We start from the raw sequence: 22,345 nt of genomic DNA on the forward strand, positions 1-22,345 counted from the left end.
AAAACCTAATTGCTTGGCCTTGCTCTCCTGGGACTTACCTTAAAAACAAGGGTTACTCCCAGCAGAAAGGATCTTTCTTGGGACAGGAGTTAAAAATCATACCTCTTCAGATGTGGCTTTGAAACCTCAGACTGAGACTATATTTCTCATTGTCCTTTGAAATCCTCCTGTGATCTTTCTCCTAGATAAAAGATATTAGCACAAGTGTTGAAACAAACTTTCAATTCATATAGCCAGGTAAATAGATGTGCCAGACCAGTGCAGTCACCTGGAGATCATGTTAAAATGCAGATTCTGGCCCAGTTGGTCTGAGGTTGGACGAAAGAGTCTGCATTTCTAGCAAGATCCCAAGTGATGCTGCTGGTGGTCCAAGGACCATACTTTGTCCTCGAGGTTCTAGAGCATTTCCCTCCCTCCCAGAAAAGGAAGCGCTCTAACAAAGAAAACTCATATTTTCAACGAGATTTTCTCCTCGACTGAATGGAATTTCAAACCATGGCTTTATTTTACAAAGCTGAATGGCGATATGAGATAGTTATAGTGATTAAACAATAGCTGAATACAATAAGTGTGTTTGCATTTACATTATCAGTGTCTGCTGTCCACGAGCTTTGAGTGTGGTGAGTGAGCCCAGTACCTGTGGGACTCTAACATCAGGCAGGTTTCAGTCCAGAAACCCTTCTTAGAGGAACCTGCATAATATTGAAAGAGGACAAACTGTGCAGCGGGTGAAGAGAAGCTGACAGGCTCTGAGGAATGATGATGGGCCAGGCCCTCTCTTAGGGGTTGACTCTTCCATTTCCTAAAGTAGTGTGGGGGATAGGTGTTGGGATACCCATTGACATACCTATAAGAAGACAGGTCGAGGGGGCCAATGACACAAATTGCGTGGAGAAAGATCCCAGTGCAGATCGGCTCTTCCCACCTTCTTGTGAGGGACACACGGAGCCGTGTGAGAAGCAACAGGGACAGAAAGGGCACCGCTGGACAAGGAACCTTGGCAAATAATCAGCAAAGCAGCCCCAGATCAGACCTATCTGAAGAGGTCAAGGGGAAGGGGAAGGGATCTAGAATACTTGGGGAGGAGCATTAACATGGAGAGGACCACGCTTTGTTTGATCTAACGTATCCTAGAGCTTAATGTGCAGGAAAGGGCTACTCAGCAGGCCTAGGCTGCCCAAACCCTGCACAGTCCAAAGAAAGGTCTGGCCCTTGCCTGGCTCCTGGGAAATAACCTGTAAACACTTGGAATATCCTTCTTGGTCAGAGGGTCTTTGTTTGCCTGACTCACTTGGACCTCGCTAGATAGCTTATGCTCACAGTGTGATGTATAGTGGAGGCAGCAGCTTGACCTCCGAGGGTCTCAAGGCTCAGCTATATGAGTGCTCCAGCCTACATGACTGACCTCCCCCAAGTCCCTGGACTCTCAGGTTTGGGTGGCCATTCTCCCGTTGTCACATGGCATTGCTGTGAGACTTAGGTGCTGTCTGCACAAACGCACTGGGAGAGGACTCTGGGAGCTGTGTCTGGTCTCTCCTCGACTCCACCCTATGTGCCTTTTACCTTTGCCAATTTTAGTCTGAATCCTTTCTGTATAACAAACCATGCGCAAGAGTATAGCAGCTTTTCTGAGTTCTGTCAGCCCCTCTCACAAACCATTGAATCTGAAGTGGTCTTGAAGACACCCCGATAACACTCACTTACACAAGAATTGAACACCACCACCGAGGAACAACTTGAGAGGGTGGGGGAAGACTGGTTTGGTTCAGATCCGTGTTTACTGAGCACTTACTACACATCAGGCACTACTATTCATTGGGATACGAAAATCAAGTCAAAACCCCCATCCTTCAATATAACCCAGTTTCTGAGGAGGTCCCAGAAAACACTAATTTCACCTGGAAGTGCAAAGTGCCACGTAGGGGACACAGCATGGCCCCAGGAGGCTGGGAGAAGAGCACTTAGCAGGATGGACATCAGGAAGGCTTCCCAGAGGAGAGTGCTCCTCCATGGACCACCCTGGCCTTTGGGGGACTTGGTCACAGTTCCTGGAGCCGCCTTTCTCCAATTACTTCACAGCTGTCACTGGAGGGACTTTTGTGTCTGGAGGCACAGGGGCTGAGGTGAGGAAGGATAGGTGTGTCAAACCCAGTGGACTGCACAATCCATCACACACACAGAAATCAAAGCTGTGCTTTGTTGGAGAAAGGAGAGCCAGCCTGTTTATTTCTTTGTGGCTCACCCCGGGCTGTCTGTCCCCAGAGCACCCAGGCATTATGCTCCGACAGCTGCTGGCACCTCTGTCCACCCCGGCAGCACATGCACAAGCACAGGGCCCTGTGGGAGCAGCACCCAATCCTCCGCACCCCCACCCTGGCCGGCAGCTCCTCCATCCCATCTGCTGATAGTCCTTGCTCGTCTCTTAAGATTAGTTGGGGTTTCCATTCTTTCTCTTTCAAGGGACATGACTACCAAGGAGGGGAGGGGAGGGAACCCTTAGGATTCTGGCTCATACCTTTGAGTTCTTCTCCACTCTTACACCTTTCCTGTCACACATTCTATGAGATATTTACCTTTGACTTGCTCTAACTTTTCAGACATTTTATTGGTTATTTCCGTTGCTTCCAGGATGTTCCTTTGGAAAAAAAAAAAAATTCTACGGCTTCTAATAGTGTTCCTATTTCAAACGGAATCTCTGCAGGCCTTCTTGTACAACAGCCAACAGTGTGTACATCTTTCGGCAAAAGCACCCACAACAGTGCTCCTTGCTGTCAGGATTCATACATCCATCCACCTGGCCACTACGCATGCGCCATAGAGCAGCTGCAGCACACTCTCAGGCAGGGACACGCCCGCTCCTTCAGTTGTCCCACCTCTAACGCACATCACTCCTTTCACTGTCCAGCATCAGCATATCGTCCTCGGTTTGGGGGATTGTCTAACCTATAAATCTTGGTGGAGGGCAGAGCTTACCACCCAAGAAAGAAGCTAAAGGCTCTCAGCCTGTTTTCCTGCCCGCCTTGGACAGTGCACCTCCTGGATTCTGAAAGAAGCAGGGACCTAGTGTTCATCCTGACGAACATGGTGACAGAGCAACGTGTGGTCTCCAGGACAGCAGCCAGCTGTGGGGGCAAGAGTCCAGCGGTGGCACCTGTGGGGTCCAGAACGGACAGGGCACTGATGATGACCATCTGGCCCATTTCTTCCTGCCTGTGCTATGGCTGTCAGCTACCCATGTCCTTTCAGTAAGTCACTTTCCCCCTTCCTTAAGACTAGAGATGCTGACTGACACCCACCATTCTCCCTTTTTCCCTAGCTGTCTGACCAAGAGATGAGCCAGAAACCTTTCAAAGGCACATGAGTAGAAAGGAAGTGTGTAATTCTAAGTTAGGGCCAGAGATGGTGAAGATGTGAGAAAAAGCTCTCTCCTAGTACAAAGCAGGTCCAGGAGTTAGAATGTAACCGGCAATTCAAGTATCTTATAAAATCTATTTAAAAAGTTATTAATGTCACCCTGACCAGTTTGGCTCAGTGCATAGAGCATCAGCCTGCAGACTGAAGGGTTCCAGGTTCGATTCTGGTCAAGGGCATGTACCTTGGTTGCGGGCACATCCCCAATAGGGGATGTTCGGGAAGCAGCTGATGGATGTTTCTCTCTCATCGATGTTTCTAACTCTCCATCTCACTTCTCTCTGTAAAAAATCAATAAAATATATTTAAAAAATATTTTAAAAGTTATTAATGACAGCAACAGGAGAAAAAGAGCAGTCACTTCCTCCTTTTCTCTTCTGAAACCCTCTCTGTTTTTCCTCAAGATCAGTTTTCAGTCTGTCATCTACATGACAGTTGTTTTATTTTTTTTCTACAGAAAACAGTGTTGAAAAATAGTGTCCCCATCAAACAGGACAGTGCCTACCCCTTCCCCAAGTAGATACAACCACTTAAAACACACAACATGATCTTCTTTATTTAATTGTTTAATCAGTTCACATTCCACAACTGACAGGTTATTTATTTTTATTTTTTTTCCATGAACAAGTCATTTAATTAATTACCAGACACTTTTTTTTTCTTCAATCGATGGAAATACAATATTTCTGCCAATTTGAAAAAGAAAATTGCACGATGCAGTCAGTGAAATCCCCAGGTGCTCTCTGCTTCCTCAGTCCTTGTAAAGTCACAGGAACCCGGCAATTTCCCTTTTCACCCCCCTCCCACTGCCCTGTGAAATTCACCTCTCAGAATAGCACAATAGTTTCAGGATCTGGTTTGGATCACCTTTCGTGTAATTAATTAATATGAGAAGGAACAGACAGTACAGTAGATCTGATAAGATGTAGCATTCTTGTTAAGGTTAAACAACACATTTATTCACATCGTATCAGAACAAATTAACATAATATTTAATCTTATTTTAGCACCAATAACCACAGGAATTGCTACCTCCAAGGACAGAGGTGTGTTGGAATCCTGCAGTACACACCACTCCTTGTCTGACCAATCAGAAAGCACTATGCAAATTAAAGAAAAATAAATTTATATTGACTGAGCAATAATCTGGTGGACCATAAACACTCCAGGTGTTTGAGACTTTTTTCAGCTATGGTCCCTGTCTAATAACCATATATAAAACATACTGAATCAGCTCCCTTCTCTCTCGCTCAGTTAACACAAGGCTCAGAATGTTCCATTTTAAATGAGTCAAACCTTGACGTACAGGCTCTTTTGAAAGGCGCTGAGAATGAGGGGTTGCTTGCTTGCATTTAAGTCTGTTCTCTGCACTAAGATCTTGCTACTTGTCTCTTTTCCCCCCCTGAACAAAAGAGGTCTCTTGAAATCTAAGGAAGGTCCTGGGCAGGGAAGCGATTGGCAATGGTGAACCGAGTGTCAGGGCAGAGGACAGAGCTTGTCACCACCACCTCCTAGGAGCCCCCGTCTGCCTGTGGCCACCGCTCCTCCCAGAGTATCCCCTTTTAGCATTTGACTTTTGGGAAGTAAAGGATTGAGCAAACAGCGCCAAATATTGGTGAGATGTTAGCAGGTGACAGGATCAGCGGACAAAAGATGGTGGAGATCTTCATTCTTGACAAAAGAGGTCTCTCCCCACCCTGCCTACAGCCCCATCACCATAAGAGCATGGGAGCCTGGGTAAGGGGTAAGCTGATGCTCCGGCCACTGAAGACAGTGACCTGCTTTGGCCTCTACAGGTCGCTGAGGCTATGCCCAGGGACAATGCTGATACCCCTCTGGGGAAAGGTGCAACATGTATTTGACAAGCACTGGCCTTCTCCTCTAACTCAACAAGCTGAAGCCAGGATGGCAGCCTGGACATGGCTCCTGTTCTTTCTACTCTGAGCCAACATTGGCCTCCAGCCTCTGCCCGATGTGAGATCGGAGTGACTGGTGGGTGAGGAGCCCTTCGCCCGCCTTCAGTCTCATGACAAAGAGTAAATCTTCGCTGTCTTGTGTAGTAGCCAGTAGCCACATGGGGTTACTGAGCACTGGAAACATGGCTGATCCAAATTGAGATGTTTTCTAAGAATAAAATTCATATTAGAGTTTGAAGGCTTCATTCAAAAAAAAAATTACCATACTTCAGTAATTTTTTTATATTGATTCCATGTTAAAATAATAACAGTTTTGACATGCTGGGTTAAAATCTGTGTTAAGATGAATTTCACCTGTTTCTCTGGACTTTGAAAAATGGGCCTGGTATTTTGATCACTACTTGAGTGATATCTGAATTGCACATGTGGCTCACATTGTATCTCTGTGAGACGCACTGGATTACACTGCCTTCTGAAGCTGGTCCCAGGGCTAATCACGTGGACCTTCAGAGAAGAGGAAGGTTGGGGAAGAAGGCACCGGAGCGAGAGGGGTTAAGTCTTGGCCACGCCTAGGGTGAACCCCTTTGCCGGGGCCACTAGTCCCCTCAGTCCTGGGGGGAGGCAGCTCTGTGTTATAAGATCACCTACACTGTTCTTTCCTACTTCTTCGTACTTCAGGGTGCCCTCCCTTCCTGCCTTTTGGGGTTTCTTCTCTGCAGCCATGCTGAGGATGTTCTGTGATTCTGCTATTTTCCCTTCAAAGAGTTGTTTTCATCTTAATCCCACCGCCACCCCCGCCCCTGACTCTGTGGCCCATTGCCTTGACCCCACCACCTGCCGGATATTTCTTCGTTCTGATTTGGCAGCATCCCTTAGCCAGACTCCTACTCCTGACACCACCAGCCAGGTCTGTGTGGTGAGTCACAGATTACAAAGCAATTCACATGCATCATGTCCTTTGACAGTCTTCCTCCTACCCCAGCATAGCAAAGCTCTGTCCATAACAACAGTAAATGAGATGGTCAAAGTCGGGGGGAAGGCATCTGAGAATGAAAGGTAGATCGAAGGCTTTGGACTCTGAGCGCAAGCTGTCCGTGAACTTGAGGTTACTTTCTGAGGACCGGAAGTGAGGGGAGAGCAGCAGGGAGGAACTCTCCACAAGTACCTCCGTGACATAAGCACACACCTGTGTGGGCTCCAGACCTCTCTAAAATGAAGGGCAGGATGGCCAAGGAGACCTGGTGCCCAGGAGCCCCCCTGTTCTCCCCGTTTGGCTGAGAGGACACGGAGACATGGTGAAGTAACAAGACATGCCCAAGGCCTTGAGCAAGCCCGTGACGAAATTGTTCGTGTGACCCCACGATCAGGTCTCTGTGTTGACCTACACAGTCACCTTCACACTTAGGACCTTACTGACTTGCTTTCACTTTTGGAAAATATAGTTTACTTTAAAGGCAAAACCCTTTGGAACAGAGAGTTACAAGCACACTCTAAGGACCGTCAGAGAAACAACCCAGAAAAAAAGTCCTATGCCTATGGCTTCCCTCCCGTCCAATCCCACCCGTCAGGATTCTGGGACAGCCATACAAGTCCTCAGAAAACGGAGGGCTACATCAATGCATTCGTTTAGTCTCAAGCCCCTCCCCCTTATGTTCAATGTCCCACTTTTATTTGTACATTTTTACAGAGAGTCTTGAGTAGCAAAGCAGCCCCACCAGGGGTGGAAACAGGACAGGAGTATGAGAATGAGTGAGTGAGTGCTCTCCATAAGAAAGGCATCATTCCATTCACAACACAGACACCCTGACCCATCCAGGCTGAAGAGGGCCTACAGGAGACCAGGAAAGGAAGGGAGAGGATTACCCAGAGGGAGACAAGGGAGGCAGGAGAGGACAGAGGGACACAGGGTTCCATAAGGAGCAACACCCAGGCCCTGGGAGTGAAGAGGAGTTGCGATGGCTGAGGTCGGGATCTGTCAAAGGGAAGCCAGGTTTGAGCTCCCGTGGTGTCAATCCCAAGCTTACACCCAGTTCTCTGGTTCTCAATAGCGAACAAACACCCACTATGGCTGGTGGGGCTCCATCCATTTAGGGAGCATTGACATGGCTGCCTCTTAGAGAATGTCTCACAACACCACCAAAACCTTATTGCAAAGCAACATTTACAAACCCTCCTGGAAGTTCATTCTTTCCTTGTGTAGAACCTAAGGTTTAGTTTTTCCAAACAAGATTCATCCCAGTGGAGGCACCACCCAGAGGAATTCCTATAAGAACCCATGCGCTTCTGCTGATGCCTTCAGCTTCACCCACTGACAAGAGAGAAACCCCAGTTCCTTAACCTTGTTCCCAATCGTAAACTGAACAGATCATTAAAATGTTTTAGAATCTGATCTTCTCCCACCTACTAAGGCATGTACAGCTAGAAATAATGCTAGGAGAATAGTAAAGAAGAAAATAAGGCGTTGACCTGTGGGTTGGTTAATAGCTGTGTTAGCTCATATATGCTGTTTGCTCCATATGGTTTACTCATTCTGTCACCCCTGGGCAAAAGCAAGAGGGTTTAAGGATGTCGTTTCCAAAATTGGCTTTGGGCAAAAGGAAGAACGCCTGGGAATGGGCTGGTTAGGGAGCCAATGCCTCTGAAGGACCTGAAGGATGGAGTCAATTCCCATGTGCTTACATGGACAAGCGGCCAAGAGGACTTCTCACTCTACATTATCCTTTCAGCAAGCGGGGACCCTGTGCCGCAGGGCAATTTGAGCAGTGCATAATTTATGTGACACCTCATGTTTGCAAATCACTTTGCAGTGTCTTTGTCACCCTTAATGTACCATGAGGTAAAGTGTTATCACTGTCCTCATTTTGTGGACAAGGAAATTCAAGTATGGAGAAGACACAGTGCCCAGAGTCACAAATCATTTTAGTGCAGAGCTGAAATGAAGTTTACAGTAACTGAGTTATGCACGTGTAGCTTAATTACTGAGTTACTCTAGCTTCTGTGCTCTTACACCTAGAATTAGATTGAGATGGCACTCAGAGAAAGAGAGAGTAAGAAAAGAAAAATCCCAAAGTAGAAACTTTTAGCTCTGTTCCAAGCCTGCCACTAAGCTCGGGTGTTGAGCTTTGTCAAAGGCCTATTTGCTATCTTTGGTGGCTCAGAGCCTTGTGCCCTTGCTGCCATGAACAAAGACAAGGTCAGTTCCACACAGACCAGCATGGTTCTGCGACCATGGACGACCCTCCTAGCCCCAACTTCCAAACCAGAGGCAACCACTGACCAGGGCTTGTTGGGGCTATGACCTTTGTGAGCAATGGAATTATGAACAATCTTTCCATTTTTCTAATTTTCTACAGTGAGCAGTACTATTTGGGGGGGGGGGATTAAATAGCCAATTATAATGTAGTCTAAGAACTAACAATGTTTTAAGAAACATTTTGCACCATGGCAGCATCAACAGAAAGAGGGCAAACACAGCCCACCAAGTTGACTGCTTTGAGAGACACCAGAATCGTTTGGGTCCGTCAGCTTAGGTAGACTTGTTTAGAAACCTGCCCCCTTACTCAAGTATATACCAGCTGGAAGACAGCACAGAAGTCAACCTGGCTGGTATGCACCAAATATTCATCATATTTCCCTGGAAAGGTGTAGATATGTCCTCTGGGGTGACTGGTCCCAACTTTCAGAAAGTTGGCTTCACCTTAGCGGAAAGAACCAACCAAGAATCTCCCACAAACCACACCAAAGATGACCAGAGTGTATTTCTTCCCACTCCTTCTCCCAAGATACTTGAAAAACAGTTGATAAATGCTCTCAGAACAAGCCAGTTGGAGACAGAATCAATTCTCAAAGTCTTTGTGTGATGTATTTAATTATTCTGCATCTGACTTGGGTGAGCAACTTCAGAGACTAAAGCAGCATATCCTCCCACTAACTCAGCACACACACACAAATGTGATGACTTCGTTCTAAGCCTCCTATGACTGTGGATAACTATTAAGATGTAAAGCCTAGTCTCAGAGCCTTGACTATCTTCTTCACTTATCCCTAGCAAGAGAATAGACCAAAGGGGGCCCAGGGTGCTGCTTATGGATGTGTGGTCTTGATTTGGTGGAGTTATTGAGTCTTGGTGACTTCATAATCCCTGAAGTTGAAAGGGTAGAGCTGTTCAAAGACTAGGGGTGAAGCTGGAACAGGCACATGTTAGGATGTTTTGTACTTTGATGCCCTGGAGCCACAGACCTCCTTACAAAACCTAGAGCCACAACATACAAGGAAGGGGCTGCTTGGAGAGTATGAGCCTCTCCACAGACAAATTCTTTAGCTATTTTAAGTGGCCAATGTTAATGCAGAAGGAAAGTAGCAGTGAGTAGAGAGGAACAGAAAATGAAAGAAGGAACCATAACTACCAATGTGGGGAGAAAAAAATAGGACCTATTTTCAGGCAGACACTCCACTTTTTTGAACCCTCAAACTCATAGGGTAAGGAAGAAAATAAAAGCTGAAGTGGCCCCATGCTCCAGGTTGATGTGCATGGAGCCCAAAACACACACAAGGTCTCAGACCTTGCATGCACACCTGTTAAGGAATTTGAACTTGACCTGGACTGGGGGCTGGGACTTTAGTGAAGTTGAGGACCCTAAGTCCCTCAGAAAGTTGGGTTGTACAATCAAATGGAATTAGCAGAATCTGACTTAAAGAGACTTATGGTCAAGGTTCCCCCTTCTTCCTCCTCCCTTTCTTCCTTCTCTTCTTCCTCAGCCACCTCATACCACGGAACTTCAACTGCTTGGAGTGGCATGTTTTAATCTGGGCTCCAGCTTCTATGCTGGTTACTTAGGAAGTTCTCTCATTGGCCAGGACTTGCTATCTGTGCAAGGCCTTATATCCTGGCCACATGGCTGGGCACTTTCTGGGCCCCAAGCAGGATCAGACCCCCGAGAGTGTATGTCTGTATATGTCTGGCCCCATTGCCAAAAACAGCAGCTCAAAGCTCCTACGCTGCTGCTGGTGACTTGAGAGCCCTGATGGTACTTCTTTCCCAGGAGTCCTCCTAACATTTCAGGAAGGTTTCAGAAGGAGTCAGTAAGCTATGTTAATGGTCGCTCATAAAGATTAATACTTAGAGATAGTGGGTGATATAGTTTCGGCAAGCATGGCATAAAAAAAGGAGGGTATACTAGTACATACTGATGAGTCTGTGAGGCAGCATCCTCAAACATGGTTACTAAATAAAAGTTTAAATGATTGACAGCAAATCACCCCATTTGGTTCTTTCCCCATTTTCTTGCAACTGGAAAACATCTAGAACTTGGGTCAGGTCACACAAAAGCCAACTGCCCCAAATGGACACTCATTCATTCTCTGCTCGGTGGAGCCCATTCAAGACACTTGGAAGGAAGACAATGGCCTCTCAATCTGAGATACTTCTTCTCCTCACTTTTCCTCAAGCCCAAGTATGCCCTTCCCCTTAAGAGAGAAATCTAACTTTTCAAAGAAAAAAATTTAAACAATTTCCTATACAATCAAAAGCTGGATTTTCCTGAAAATTATTTCCCTTCTTGTAGAACAAATCCTCTGTTTTAGGAACAACCATTAGAAGCTGAGTTGGAAATTAACAGCGTTTCTCGCTACACCTCTCACCCCTCATTGCCCAGCATGCCCATGCACAGGGCACTCACACCCTGGACCTTTTGCAGAAGCTGATCAGTGTTGCTGGCAAGGAAGTCTTAAAGAGTACACCCACACCTGTGTCAGATACATATTGGCACAAACATACACAAATGCACCAGAGAGAACCACACATCCTGAGACCCACATTCAGGCCCATTCATGCACACCACAGGTCCTATCCGGATGTGAGTTACATACACACACAGTCAAAAAGAGCAGATGAGAAGACAGGCAAGACTAGTGGCCTGGTGGATGGAAGAGGCAGATGCTAAGCGAGGAGTAGGTGAGAAAAGGTGGAGGAAGATCGATGAAACAGAGTGCCTGGGTGGGAAGGAAGGCTGCTGGGTGGTTGGCAACGTTCCCAAAGCATTATTTATTTCTGAAGCAACGGAATTCTCAGCTGCATGGCTGACCCATGGCTGCGGAGCTCGGGGACACTCTCCTGGACTCCCCGGGGCTGCCCCGCCCCAGCAGGGTCACTGAGGTGGCTGCCAGCTGTTCCTGCCCGCTCCATCTGGCGGAATCCTCCCCTAAAGCTGACGTGGTGGCCCATCCTCTGCAGTGTGCCAATGGGCTCAAGTGAGCCTGGAACACTGGCTGGATCTAGGCCACCTCTGTTTGGGTGCTGGCCACCGTGACAGCTATTTGGGGATTCATGGCCTTGACTATCAAGAGGGAAAGGAAAAGGTTGGGAAGAGTCACGAGTTCTCCATTAATTTACACAATATCATACAAACTGGAGCCCATGGGACATGGAGGCACTCTCCCTGCACATGACCCATTTTCTTTTATCTGTACAGAAGTCGCCGCGAGGGGAGTAGTCGATGTCCAGTGACGAAGGACAGCTTCCAGGCTGGGGAGCAAACGGTCTTGTTCGGTGGACAGACTTGTGCAACAGCAGCGGAGGGCACGTTCCTCCTCCCTCTTGAACCGTGTCCCCCTCTTTGCTCAGAGCTCCTGTGCCCAGATGAGTCATGAACTTCTGAAATGAGGGGACTAGAGCCAGGGGTGTCCCAGGACCAGGGTGAGAAGACGCACAGGGTCCTCGGCCCGATGGTGGTGTTCTCAGTTCTGCCCTCTGGGAATGTCAGCTGCACTAAAAATAATAGAAAAATGCAACACACACGACAAAACCCACACTCAGCAAACACCCGCCACACACACACACACTCCAGGGACCAGAAGCTGCAGAACTGGCACCCACATGGGCCTGCCCCTCTTATCTACCTGGCCTCTGGGCCTCCGTGCTGGGCCCTGGAACCATCCCAATGGATAGAGAGACAACAGTCAGAATGCAGTATTTCCATTTTAAAAGGTGGAAAAAAAAGGGAACCACCCAAAGTAGTGTTTCTCTCTCTCTCTCTCTCTCTCTCTCTCTCTCTCTCTCTCTCTCTCTCTCTCTCTCTCTTTCTTACACACACACACACACACACACACACACACATCACAGCATCACTCCAAGGCTCCGGCTGCCCAGGGAGTGCAGGTGGGGTTGGGGCAGGGCGGCCTCTTATTGAACTCGGTGTAAGGCAGCTGGAAGGTAAGACTGGGTTTTCTGAGCATCCGCTGAAGTGTCCTCTCATTGATGCAGATCTTGCCTCTCAGCAGGTGGTTCTCTTCCCCTTCCCACCTCTAGAACTTTGTCCGAAAGTTTGGCAGCAAAGAGAAAACTCCCTTCTTGCTTTGTTCTCTCCTCCACTTCTGGTGTGTCACTGGTGGGCCGGAGGGGACCAGGACAGGAAGAGCAGCAGGAGGAGTGGTTCTGCCATGGCCTCGAAGGTTTGGTGACATTCTGTGAATAAGGGTGTTGCTTCTCTGTGATATGATCAGTGTTGGGGTGACTGGCCTGGTGGGTGGCACTTCCTTCCCTACATTGGTGTCTCTCTAGCCCCCTGGCTCTGTCCCTTCCCAGCCCACCACCCCGTCCTCATGAGAGACGGGGACAAGTGTGCTGTCTTGAGTGGTGGTGTTCACTCTGTCTCCAGGGAACCATGGAACCAAAAGTTAAGAATTGATGGAAAAGCCACGTGGTGGGAACGCCTTCCCCATCTCGGTGATGAGGCAACACACACAACGTCCGACGAGATGCGGTGCCTGAGCCACCTCCAACTTTGCCTTGGCACTGGCCTCATCGGGATTTAGTTTTGTTTTATATATGTATATTATATATATATTTATATATATATATATATATATATGTATGGGGTTTTGTTTTTAGCACACTGTCCCATTCTCGGGTCTGGATTTAGGGCAGTTGGTCCTCGGGACAGGTTGGACAGAAGGGGCCAAGGTACAGAAGAACCCGGAGATGAGTGTGAGGCCCAGGCCCCCCCATGCACAGAACATGGACCATCCATAGCCATGGCTGATGTCATCGGGGAGTCCATACAGGTAGCGAGGGTAGCGTGACAGCTCAAAGTTGATCCCGGCCACACAGGTGCACAGTGATATGATGCAGAAGGTTCCTGAAGGACAAGGGAAGACATAGGGAGTGGGAGGAATGGAGAAGGAAAGGGAAGAGGAGAGGGAGAGAGAAAGAGAGAAGTGAGGATTATTACAGTGTTGATTTTCTTGAGCAAGAAAAAAAGAAAAGGTTCAGGTAACAAGTATATATCGAGAAATACTCATGGAGAAGAGAATACTATTAAGGAATCGAAGCTTCCTTGCTCCCCAATAATTGTCCAGTGTTGGATAAACTCCGGAAGCACCTCTTTTGCAAAAATACTTAGTGATATCACAGTAGAGTTTTGTGTAGGATGGAGTGAGGCTGAAAGCATTCAGTTCATGTTTCTGAAGCATTTAAAAATACACTGTCTTTGGAGACACAGAAGAAAACACCCCATTTGCTATTTCTTTAAAGAGAAAGATATCTTTATTCTTTTCTTTCGATAAATAATGTCTTACTACAATATTGGGTTTTCCTTGAGTCCATTCACCAACACATCAGCCAAATCCTGGAAACCCTTTCCCGTTTCCTGTAGGAAAACGTGCTCCCCGGAGCACACCAATCCTGTAGCAGGGGAACCAACGACCTCAGGGAAGTGTGTCCACAACTTCTCACCATGAAGGCCCATAGTCTGCTTTGCATATGTTACCTTTTCTAACTTTGCCTTTTGAGGCATTTCAAACATTTACTTCATGTTGGGACCTCCCTTTAAAAAAATATTACTCAGGCTGAGTGCTGTCAGGTCTCATGTGAGGAGGCAGGCTAACCGTGATGGGGCGGAGGGAGCTCCATGAGGTGCAGAGCAGCTAGCCAGCACATATTTGGTGAGCGTCTGTTTGTGCCCAACATTATGCTAGATGCAAGGGAGATCAAAGAAGAGGAAAACTCTTTAATGAAACCTCCAATAAAAAGATGAAGAGAAAGCTTATAATCTAGCTGGGAATATGGGGATTTCATGAGTGAAAAATTGTGGATGAAGTGAAAACAACACCAGAGTGGGGATCAAGAGATGATCTTAGTGGCAGCTCTGAACCCTCAGTCCACTCATTGGTGAGATCAGAGGGCGAGAGCAGAGACCGTGAGGTCCTCCTGCACCCAGTGGTTTTTGGGAAAGAGACACAATACCCAGGAATAAGCGGTGAGAGTCAACTCTTATAGGGATCGTCATGCTGAGCCGGGGAAGGTTTCCCCGGGAAATAGGGACTTGAAGGTGGAACAGGAATTCTGCAGGCGATATGCAGACGGGGTGCTCACCTGGTCTCCTTCAACCTCAGAGGCCCCTTCGTCCTGGGTCCCTGTGCCTGAGGTGAGAAGGCGAGCCCACATACCACAGCACCTCCAGCTTCTGAAATGCTTACAGCTGCCATCCCAGTCATTTCTCACATCACTACTGGAATAAATAACGGCTTTCCTGCCTTCTATTTTTGCCTCCCTGACCCCAAATAGCTTCCTATCACACTCAGCATTAAACCCAGACCCCTTACCCTGCTCGTATAGCTTTACTTGAGCGAACCTTACCTTGACCTCCACCCCCGCCCCCATGACCATTCCCTGCACTCTAGCCACACAAAAGTCTGTGTCTGAAACTAGCTCAACTTGTACCCACCCCAGGAACTTTGCACTTGCTGTCCCCTTGCCCGAAATGGCCTTCAACTAGCTCTTGTCAGGTCTCAATTCAAATACCACCCTCGCAGAGAGATCCTCCCCAGCCCTCTTCTCCCAAACTGTGTTCCATAGAGGTGTCTCAGGAGCAAGAGGGAGCAGACGAAGCTCCCAGCCCTCTCTCCTCTCTTTGGTCATCATAGCCCTGCTGTGATCTGTTTCCATGTGAAATTTCATCTGAAGCAAGGAGTCCAGTGATTTAAACATTTTTGAGAGGCGCAGGCCTGCTCCATTTGCAAGGGGACCTCAAGGTATGTCATTACAGAACTATGCTTCGGACAGCCAAGTCCGATGGCATTCATTAGCGGCAAGTCCACACCTTTGGCAGAAAGGGCAAAGCAATCTCAAGCCTCATTCCTGCTGGTTCTGGAAGGGGCCTCAGACTCCTACTCAGCCCAGCCCTCTGGGCAGCCAGCCCCAACCAGTCAGTTGCAGCTGCCGGGAGTGAGAAACGAAATCTAATTATAATTACCCACTCTGTGCCAGGACGGGCATTCACATGGACTCAGAGAGCTCAGGAAGTCCAGTTAGGAAAGATGGCACCACTCTGTGCAGCTTGTGCTAATAAGATTCTCTGCCATCAAGGGAACAGTGCCCTCCAGGCCCATCAAGTATCCCTACTTGCAAAGTCCATCTGTGAGTGGAAAGGGCCAACGGGTATAACAAAGTGTGCCAACCTAAGTGCCCCTTCTGCACGTCCAAGCATGACACCCGCTTCCTTGCATGACCACCCTGGCCACTCCTCTCAGAGTGTCCTGCCAGCACCTGCCTGGAGGAGGAGAGGGCTCTGCAGTGTCCCCTGCCCTGCCCCCTCCATGCTAGGAACAGCTGAGTCTCCAGTGAGGGTGAGAGGGAGGAAACGGTTTTCATGACCAGACTGCCGGCTCCGTGTTCCAACACCAAACCCAGCTTCCTCATCCACCCACCTTCGTATTGCTGCCATTTCTAATTAGTGTTTCACAGGTTGCCAAATATTAGATTCCAGTTTCCCCCCTCGTTTTAGCTTCTTGGCCATTTGACAACTTCCTCCTTCCTGGATATATCTGCCCTCAGTTTCCAAGCTGTGCCCTGGCCCAGGACCGGTCCCAGCTCCCTAGACGCCGCTCTGTCCCTGGAGGGCTTCTCAGTCGCCTTTTTTCTTTTCAGATTTGAAAGCCCCGCCCTCCCTTCCTCCCCCTCCCCCCTTTTTGGCATCTTCGCCCCCTTCTCTGCCTGGATCTGCTACCAGTATATGAGTCACAGGATTATATCTGAAATCATATGCTCCGCGAGTAAGTGTCCCCAGCACCCCGGGACAGTATGCTTCAGGTGCTCCCTGGCTAGCCACAGATGCCCCATGCTATCCTCACAAGCCTGATTCCCTTGAGCCCCTGACTTCCTTTATTCTTTCATAATCTTGCTTCCCTAGGAAAGGGATCAACCATCCCAGGATGCCTGGGAGTTGGTGGGGGGTGGCAGGTGTGTCTTGGGCCACTTGGAACACCTTGGTCACCCTTCCCACAGGTTCCTGCACAGCCCTGCTCTCCACTAATCGGCAACACTGTGATGGCGACATGATGAACCCTTTGCTTGCAAGTTAAAGAAACCATCATGCCTTAGCCCAGTGGGAGCACAGAAACATGGACCCAGGGATGTGTTGCTAATGTCAAGAAATGCCAGACTGTGGTAGCATTGTTTTGGGGCAGCTAATTCTTTAGCAACATTGAAATGTCACCAGGGAACACTCAATCAACCACCAGAAGGGACCCATCCCCGGACCAAGATAGGTTAAGCTGGTAGTCAGAGTCCCGCTCAGCCCACTCCTGGGCACCAAGTGCAGGTGTAAGATGGACAGGACAGGACTTGTGTGGTTGCTGCCTATCAGCCTCCACAGGAAGGGGCGGGAGACTACATGCCCTCACCCACTTCAGAGCAGCCAGGGCAGTAATGCCATACGAATGGGCCTGCAGAGAAATGGCATCAGAACCGAGGCCTCAGGCTCCAGCAAAAATGCTCTTACTAATTCAAGAAGCCATCGCCTAGGCAACCAAGGCCCTGGTGAAGGTTCTTGCAAGAATCCGGGGCACTTACAGATTGTGTGCACAGGCGTTTTGCCGAATAGCTTCTCCTTAAGTGACCAAGTCGAGCCCAAATCTTTACTGGAGTATAATTTCTGCAGCTTTCCAGGGCTGGGAATCCACCCGTGTGACATTATTTTCTGCTCTTGGAAATGAGGAACAACATGTGCGTATCCCTGACCCTTGCATGTTGCCTTGTTGCTACGTGGCCAGAGGACCCCTGTTCTGACCCGAACCCACAGTTGGCTACAAAGCTGTCTGTCCCATTGTGGATCTGCAAGTCGGGGACCTCTGAGAAGCAGTAGCCTGTGTCCTCCCTAAGACGCTCCTCCATCAGTCTCTCCCCCTTGAAACCAGAAACACGCAAAGTCAGCAAACAGAAAGAAAGATTTCTTTTCCTCCACCAGCAGTGTCTGCATCCCCAAAAGCTGATGTCTACTAAACCCTTCCTGTGCTTAGATTAAAAGCCTCAGTAGCATTTGGCTCCCGAGAGCACTTTCCAGCTTTGCCCAGACCTGCGTGGCATATAAATGACTGCTGAATTATACACCATTGCATCAGCAGCAGCCAACAGGCAGGTCACATGGGGCTTTCCATCCAAGGTGCCTTAGGGGTTCACTGGGATGAGGCAGGGGTGGTGAAAGCCTCTGGAGAACACACAGCAAGGGATGGGGCCCTGAGTTAGGACAGATCATCCATCACTCTGAAAACTCTGCAAATGCTCTAGGTTGAGACACAGCATAAGTGCCATCACGCTGCGGGGAAAGCAGCATTTGTGTTTCTGAGGCTGTGTCTACATGCTACGAGGCTGTCCTATGAGATGCAACATCCTAACTCGAGCACCGAAAGGGACTAGCCAATCCATACAGGTTAGCATTGTTTCTAAAGTGAACGCTTCCAGAGTCTTATCATAGAACTTATCCCACGGTTTTTCCATATCTACAGGGTAGCCACCAAATCTGGAAACACAAGTGTCATGGACTGAAGTATGTCCTTGTAAAATTCATGCTGAAGCCCTAATCCCTGGTGCCTCAACATGACTAAATTTGGAGATAGGACCGTTAAAGAGATAATTAAGCCCTGTGGCTCAGTTGGTTGGGCATCATCTTGTACTAGGCATGTCAAACTCACGGCCTGTGGGCCGCATGCCTCGTTTATTTGGCCCGTGTTAGCCTTTGAGTTTGACATGCTTGCTGTACACCAAAGGGATGCAGGTTTGATTCCCAGTTTGGGCACATGCGTGGGTTGTGAACTCGATCATGGGTAGGGGGTATGCAGAAGGCAGCCTATAGATGTTCAGCTCTCACACTGATGTTTCTTTCTCCTTCTCTTTCTCTTTCTAAAAGTCATTATTTTTTTTTAAAGAGATAATTGAGTTAAAATGAGGCCATTATGGTAGGCCCTGATCCAATATGACACTGTCTTTATAAGAAGAAGAGATTAGGACATATAAAGAGACACCAGCCAGCTGCATGTGCAGAGGGAAGACCACACAAAGAGGCAGCAAGACAGCGTCCATCTGCAAGCCTTGGAGGAAACAACCCTGCTGACACCTTGATCTTGGACTTCCAGCCTCCAGAACTGTGAGAAAATAAATCTCTCTTGTTTAAGCCACCCAGTCTGTGGTATTATGTGTTGGCAGACCTAACGATCAAATACAACAGGTGAATACACAATAATTATCCTATTAACACAACATTTCCATCTGAACATTATGGCCTCCCTGTAGCTCAGGCATCTAAACAGAGCCATAGAGAGTTATAGCTGCTGGGTATCTCATGTTTTTCTTTATCTAGTCACCCTCATCCATGTATCCATGCCGGCTCCCACTTACTACCAATCAATGCATTCATTCTCTTAGGTGTATATTTAGATTTGATCACAGTAGCATTGGTCTTGGTGGCCTCCATGCCAAAGATAGAGTCTTTACAAACTTGGGAAAACATCTAAAGGGCCGAGCAAGTGAAAGAGGGCCTCGGTGGGTGTTCAAAGGCTTTGCCATGATGGGCGTTGACTAAGGTCAAAGCACCATGGTCCAGTCTCTTTGACTGGAGTCTGGCATTGCCCTCCTCTCCTAGTCTATGGAGAACCCCGGTGAGCTGTCCTAGAAGGTGTCCTCTGTGGGCCAGTCTCCTAATAAACCTTCCCTGAGCATGCCCAGCTCAAGATAATCCGCACTGGTTCTGAATTCCTAGAACATCCATGGTCTGCCACAAGCCACCTGACCATGCATGAAGGACATCTCTTGTTTTAGCTTGTGTTCACCCAGGGGTGGGGAACCTTTTTTCTGCCAAGGCCCATTTGGATATTTATCCCATCATTCACGGGCCATACAAAATTACCAACTTAAAAATTAGCCTGCTGTATTTGGTCAAACATTTAACTAGCTCACCCCTAATGCTTTGGCAGGGCCACCCCAAATGATTTCACTGGTCTTATACGCCCTAGGGCCAGAGGTTCCCCACCCCTGACTTTCTCCTGAACCCAGATTGCAGGGGTGTCTGCTTTTGCATCATACACAGCACTGAGCATTCAATCCAGATCGCCGGGAGAAATGGATTTCTAGGCTGTGGGGCTTTGAAGTGAAACTTGGAAGGAATGAGGTACATACGCCTCTTCTTTTTTCCTCTCCGCTGTGATTGCGGAGGCGTTAACGTACGTGTGAGTGGGCCCGTGCACCCATGCACGGACACGCCCACCTGGGTCTCAATGGGTCCCTTGGATTTCAGGAGGCATTTTAATTTTTACAGAAGTTCGGCATCTGAATAATACCCTCTAGGCAGGATTACTTTGAAGAGCGATAATAATAAATGTGAAAAGGCTTAGAGAAGTTAAAATTGCTTTCTATACGGAAGGTATAATATTAGAAATTCAAGCTTGAAGTGAGGGCAAAGACAAATTGTTCTGGAGGGCAAGAAAAAAGCGTGGCTGCTGCTTTCATTACCATCGCCCGCTCCGTTCTCCCCACCCGGCCCAGGTAGATGCTACACCAGGAAGCGACTGTGCCCAACAAAGAAAGTGCTCACTCAGGATTCTTCATTCTGTGGACTCTGTTGCAACCAGAACCATGGAAATTGGAAAATCTCAGAATATGCATCTGAGACATTGGTAATGCAATTTATTTTCGGGCTCAGGGAGGTCACAGTGTCCAGTGGGGGCTGCATTATAACATTGGTGGGTTTGTGAAGAAACTTGTAAGGCTATGGCTCTTTCCAACAAGGATGGAGAGAAGGAACTAGCCCAAAGGAGTGGGAATCCTATGGAACATGAAATGAGGACCTTTTGTAGGTGCGGTAGAGGTTCTGGCCTGGTCTGGAATAGAGAGGTGGCATGCACAGTTATCCATTCTCATTTATAGGCACCTACTATATAATGGACTGAGAGCTAGATTTTTATCATTTTTCATTTGCATAGTATACGATCCCTTCTTTCTTCTTTTGCTAAAACAATGCCACTGTTTTCTCCTGGCAAAGCCATTCTATGATCACGATGATTAATTCAGACATAGGTACTAGATTCAAGCCAAGTCTCAATTTTTGTATTGAGGTTGCTATGAGATTATACATACATACATATGATTATATATGTAAATTATATATCACATAGCATAGCATAGCATATAAGTTGTATAACTCCCATAGTAATCTCAAGTTATATAATTTGCTAAAAGGTCCTAAAGCATACATCCCAAGTAATTATTTCATTTTTCTGTAAAGCCACAGTATTTGACTTCAGAAATATCTGAGAACTATACATTATACTTGCTTCCATTGCCCCCATTAAAAAAAAAAAAACACACACACACACAAAAAAAAAAAAAAAACACAGGGGACGCAACTACTGGCCCAATCCACTTTTGCACACCTGACCTTTGATATTTCATGTGTCATGGAATAAAAAGTAGGAAAGATTTGAGGTGAGTGGTCTGAGGGAAGCTATGAGCTTTCTAAATAAGGTGGGAAGGAGAGTTCTAGAAAGATAATGAATCAAGAATGCAGTATGTCAAAAAAGCTCATAGACACAGACAGCAGCATGGTAATTACCAGAGGGAAAGGGGATGGGAAGGTAGAAGAGGGTAAAGGGGAATAAATGGTGATGGAAGGAGATTTGACTTTGGGTGGTGAACACACAACACAATACACAGATGGTGTGTCATAGAACTGTACACCTGAAACCTATACAATTTTATCAACCAATGTCACCCCAATCAATTCAATAAAATTTTTTAAAATCAGTACTTTGCAAGCAAATTAAATAACTTAGATGAAATAGACAAATGCCCCCAAATACAAAACCAAACAGCACTAAATCAGGAAGAAATATAAAATCTGAATCAACCTATAACTAATAGGAGAATTGAATTAGGGGGGAAAAAAAGAAAAAGAGTGCAGTGTGTCATCTTTTCAATGTGAAACTTTGCAGCTTCCTATCCATCTGGCCTTGGTTCAGAGTGAGGAGCAGTGGGATCCAACTGGCTTCTTAACTACGTAAACCGAGAGTGGCATCAGCAGCTGTGCAGAGAGGAACACTCTCAAGCTGTGACTCATGAGCTTCCAAGAGTAAGCCCCTCAGAGCATGTCATCTTCCTGCCACTGCCTCTCTTCCCTCTCCTCTTCCTTGGTCACCTCTTTCCGGTGGATGACAATGGCACACTGTGCAAACTTTGAGAAGCTCTAGGGCAGAGGGCAATCTTGCCTGGGGTTTCTTGTTGGGGACAAAGCCTGCACAGTCACCGACATTACAGCCTTCAGGTTGTTCTGGTCACTCAGCATCCCAGGTACATCCAAGGCTTTTGCAGAGAAAGCCTCATCCCGTCCAGGGCCAGCGTGAAGCTCATGTTTGAGTTACTGCCTCGCTTAGTGTATGGGTCTCCTGGCCCGCAGGCACACCAGCTTGTTCTGTCCTAGCTTCCTGGTGGGAAAGCTGCAAGGGAAGAGGATGTGGCTTCGTGGAAAGAGAACGCCACCAAGAATCAGACAATCCAGGTTCTGGTCTCTCCGTTGCCCATGAACTGGGCACATCACCACATGTCTCTGGGCTGTGATCCCTTCAACCATAAAGTACAGGAAAGAGGCAGGGCCAGATCGCTAATGCCTTCCAGTTAAGTGATCCCATGACATTAGGTATTGGGGTGAGGTGGTGCCACCCTCTCTGAATTGTTGTAAGCCTGGCTGTCACTTATT

The 22,345-nt window shown here is 47.5% G+C and overlaps 1 protein-coding gene across 1 annotated transcript in view; it reads right to left on the reverse strand.

The window, feature by feature from the left end:
- Window positions 1-3,941: 3,941 nt before the first annotated feature.
- TMEM178B (transmembrane protein 178B) overlaps window positions 3,942-22,345 on the reverse strand; it is a 341,304-nt gene continuing 322,900 nt past the window's right edge. The window contains exon 4 of the mRNA XM_084896790.1: window positions 3,942-13,462. Coding sequence (XP_084752916.1) covers window positions 13,212-13,462 — 251 coding nt within the window. The 3' untranslated portion in view covers window positions 3,942-13,211. The remainder of the gene's footprint in view (window positions 13,463-22,345) is intronic.

This window comes from Pipistrellus hanaki (genome assembly GCF_964339955.1).
Source record: "Pipistrellus hanaki genome assembly, chromosome: 10".
Lineage (NCBI taxonomy): Eukaryota > Metazoa > Chordata > Mammalia > Chiroptera > Vespertilionidae > Pipistrellus > Pipistrellus hanaki.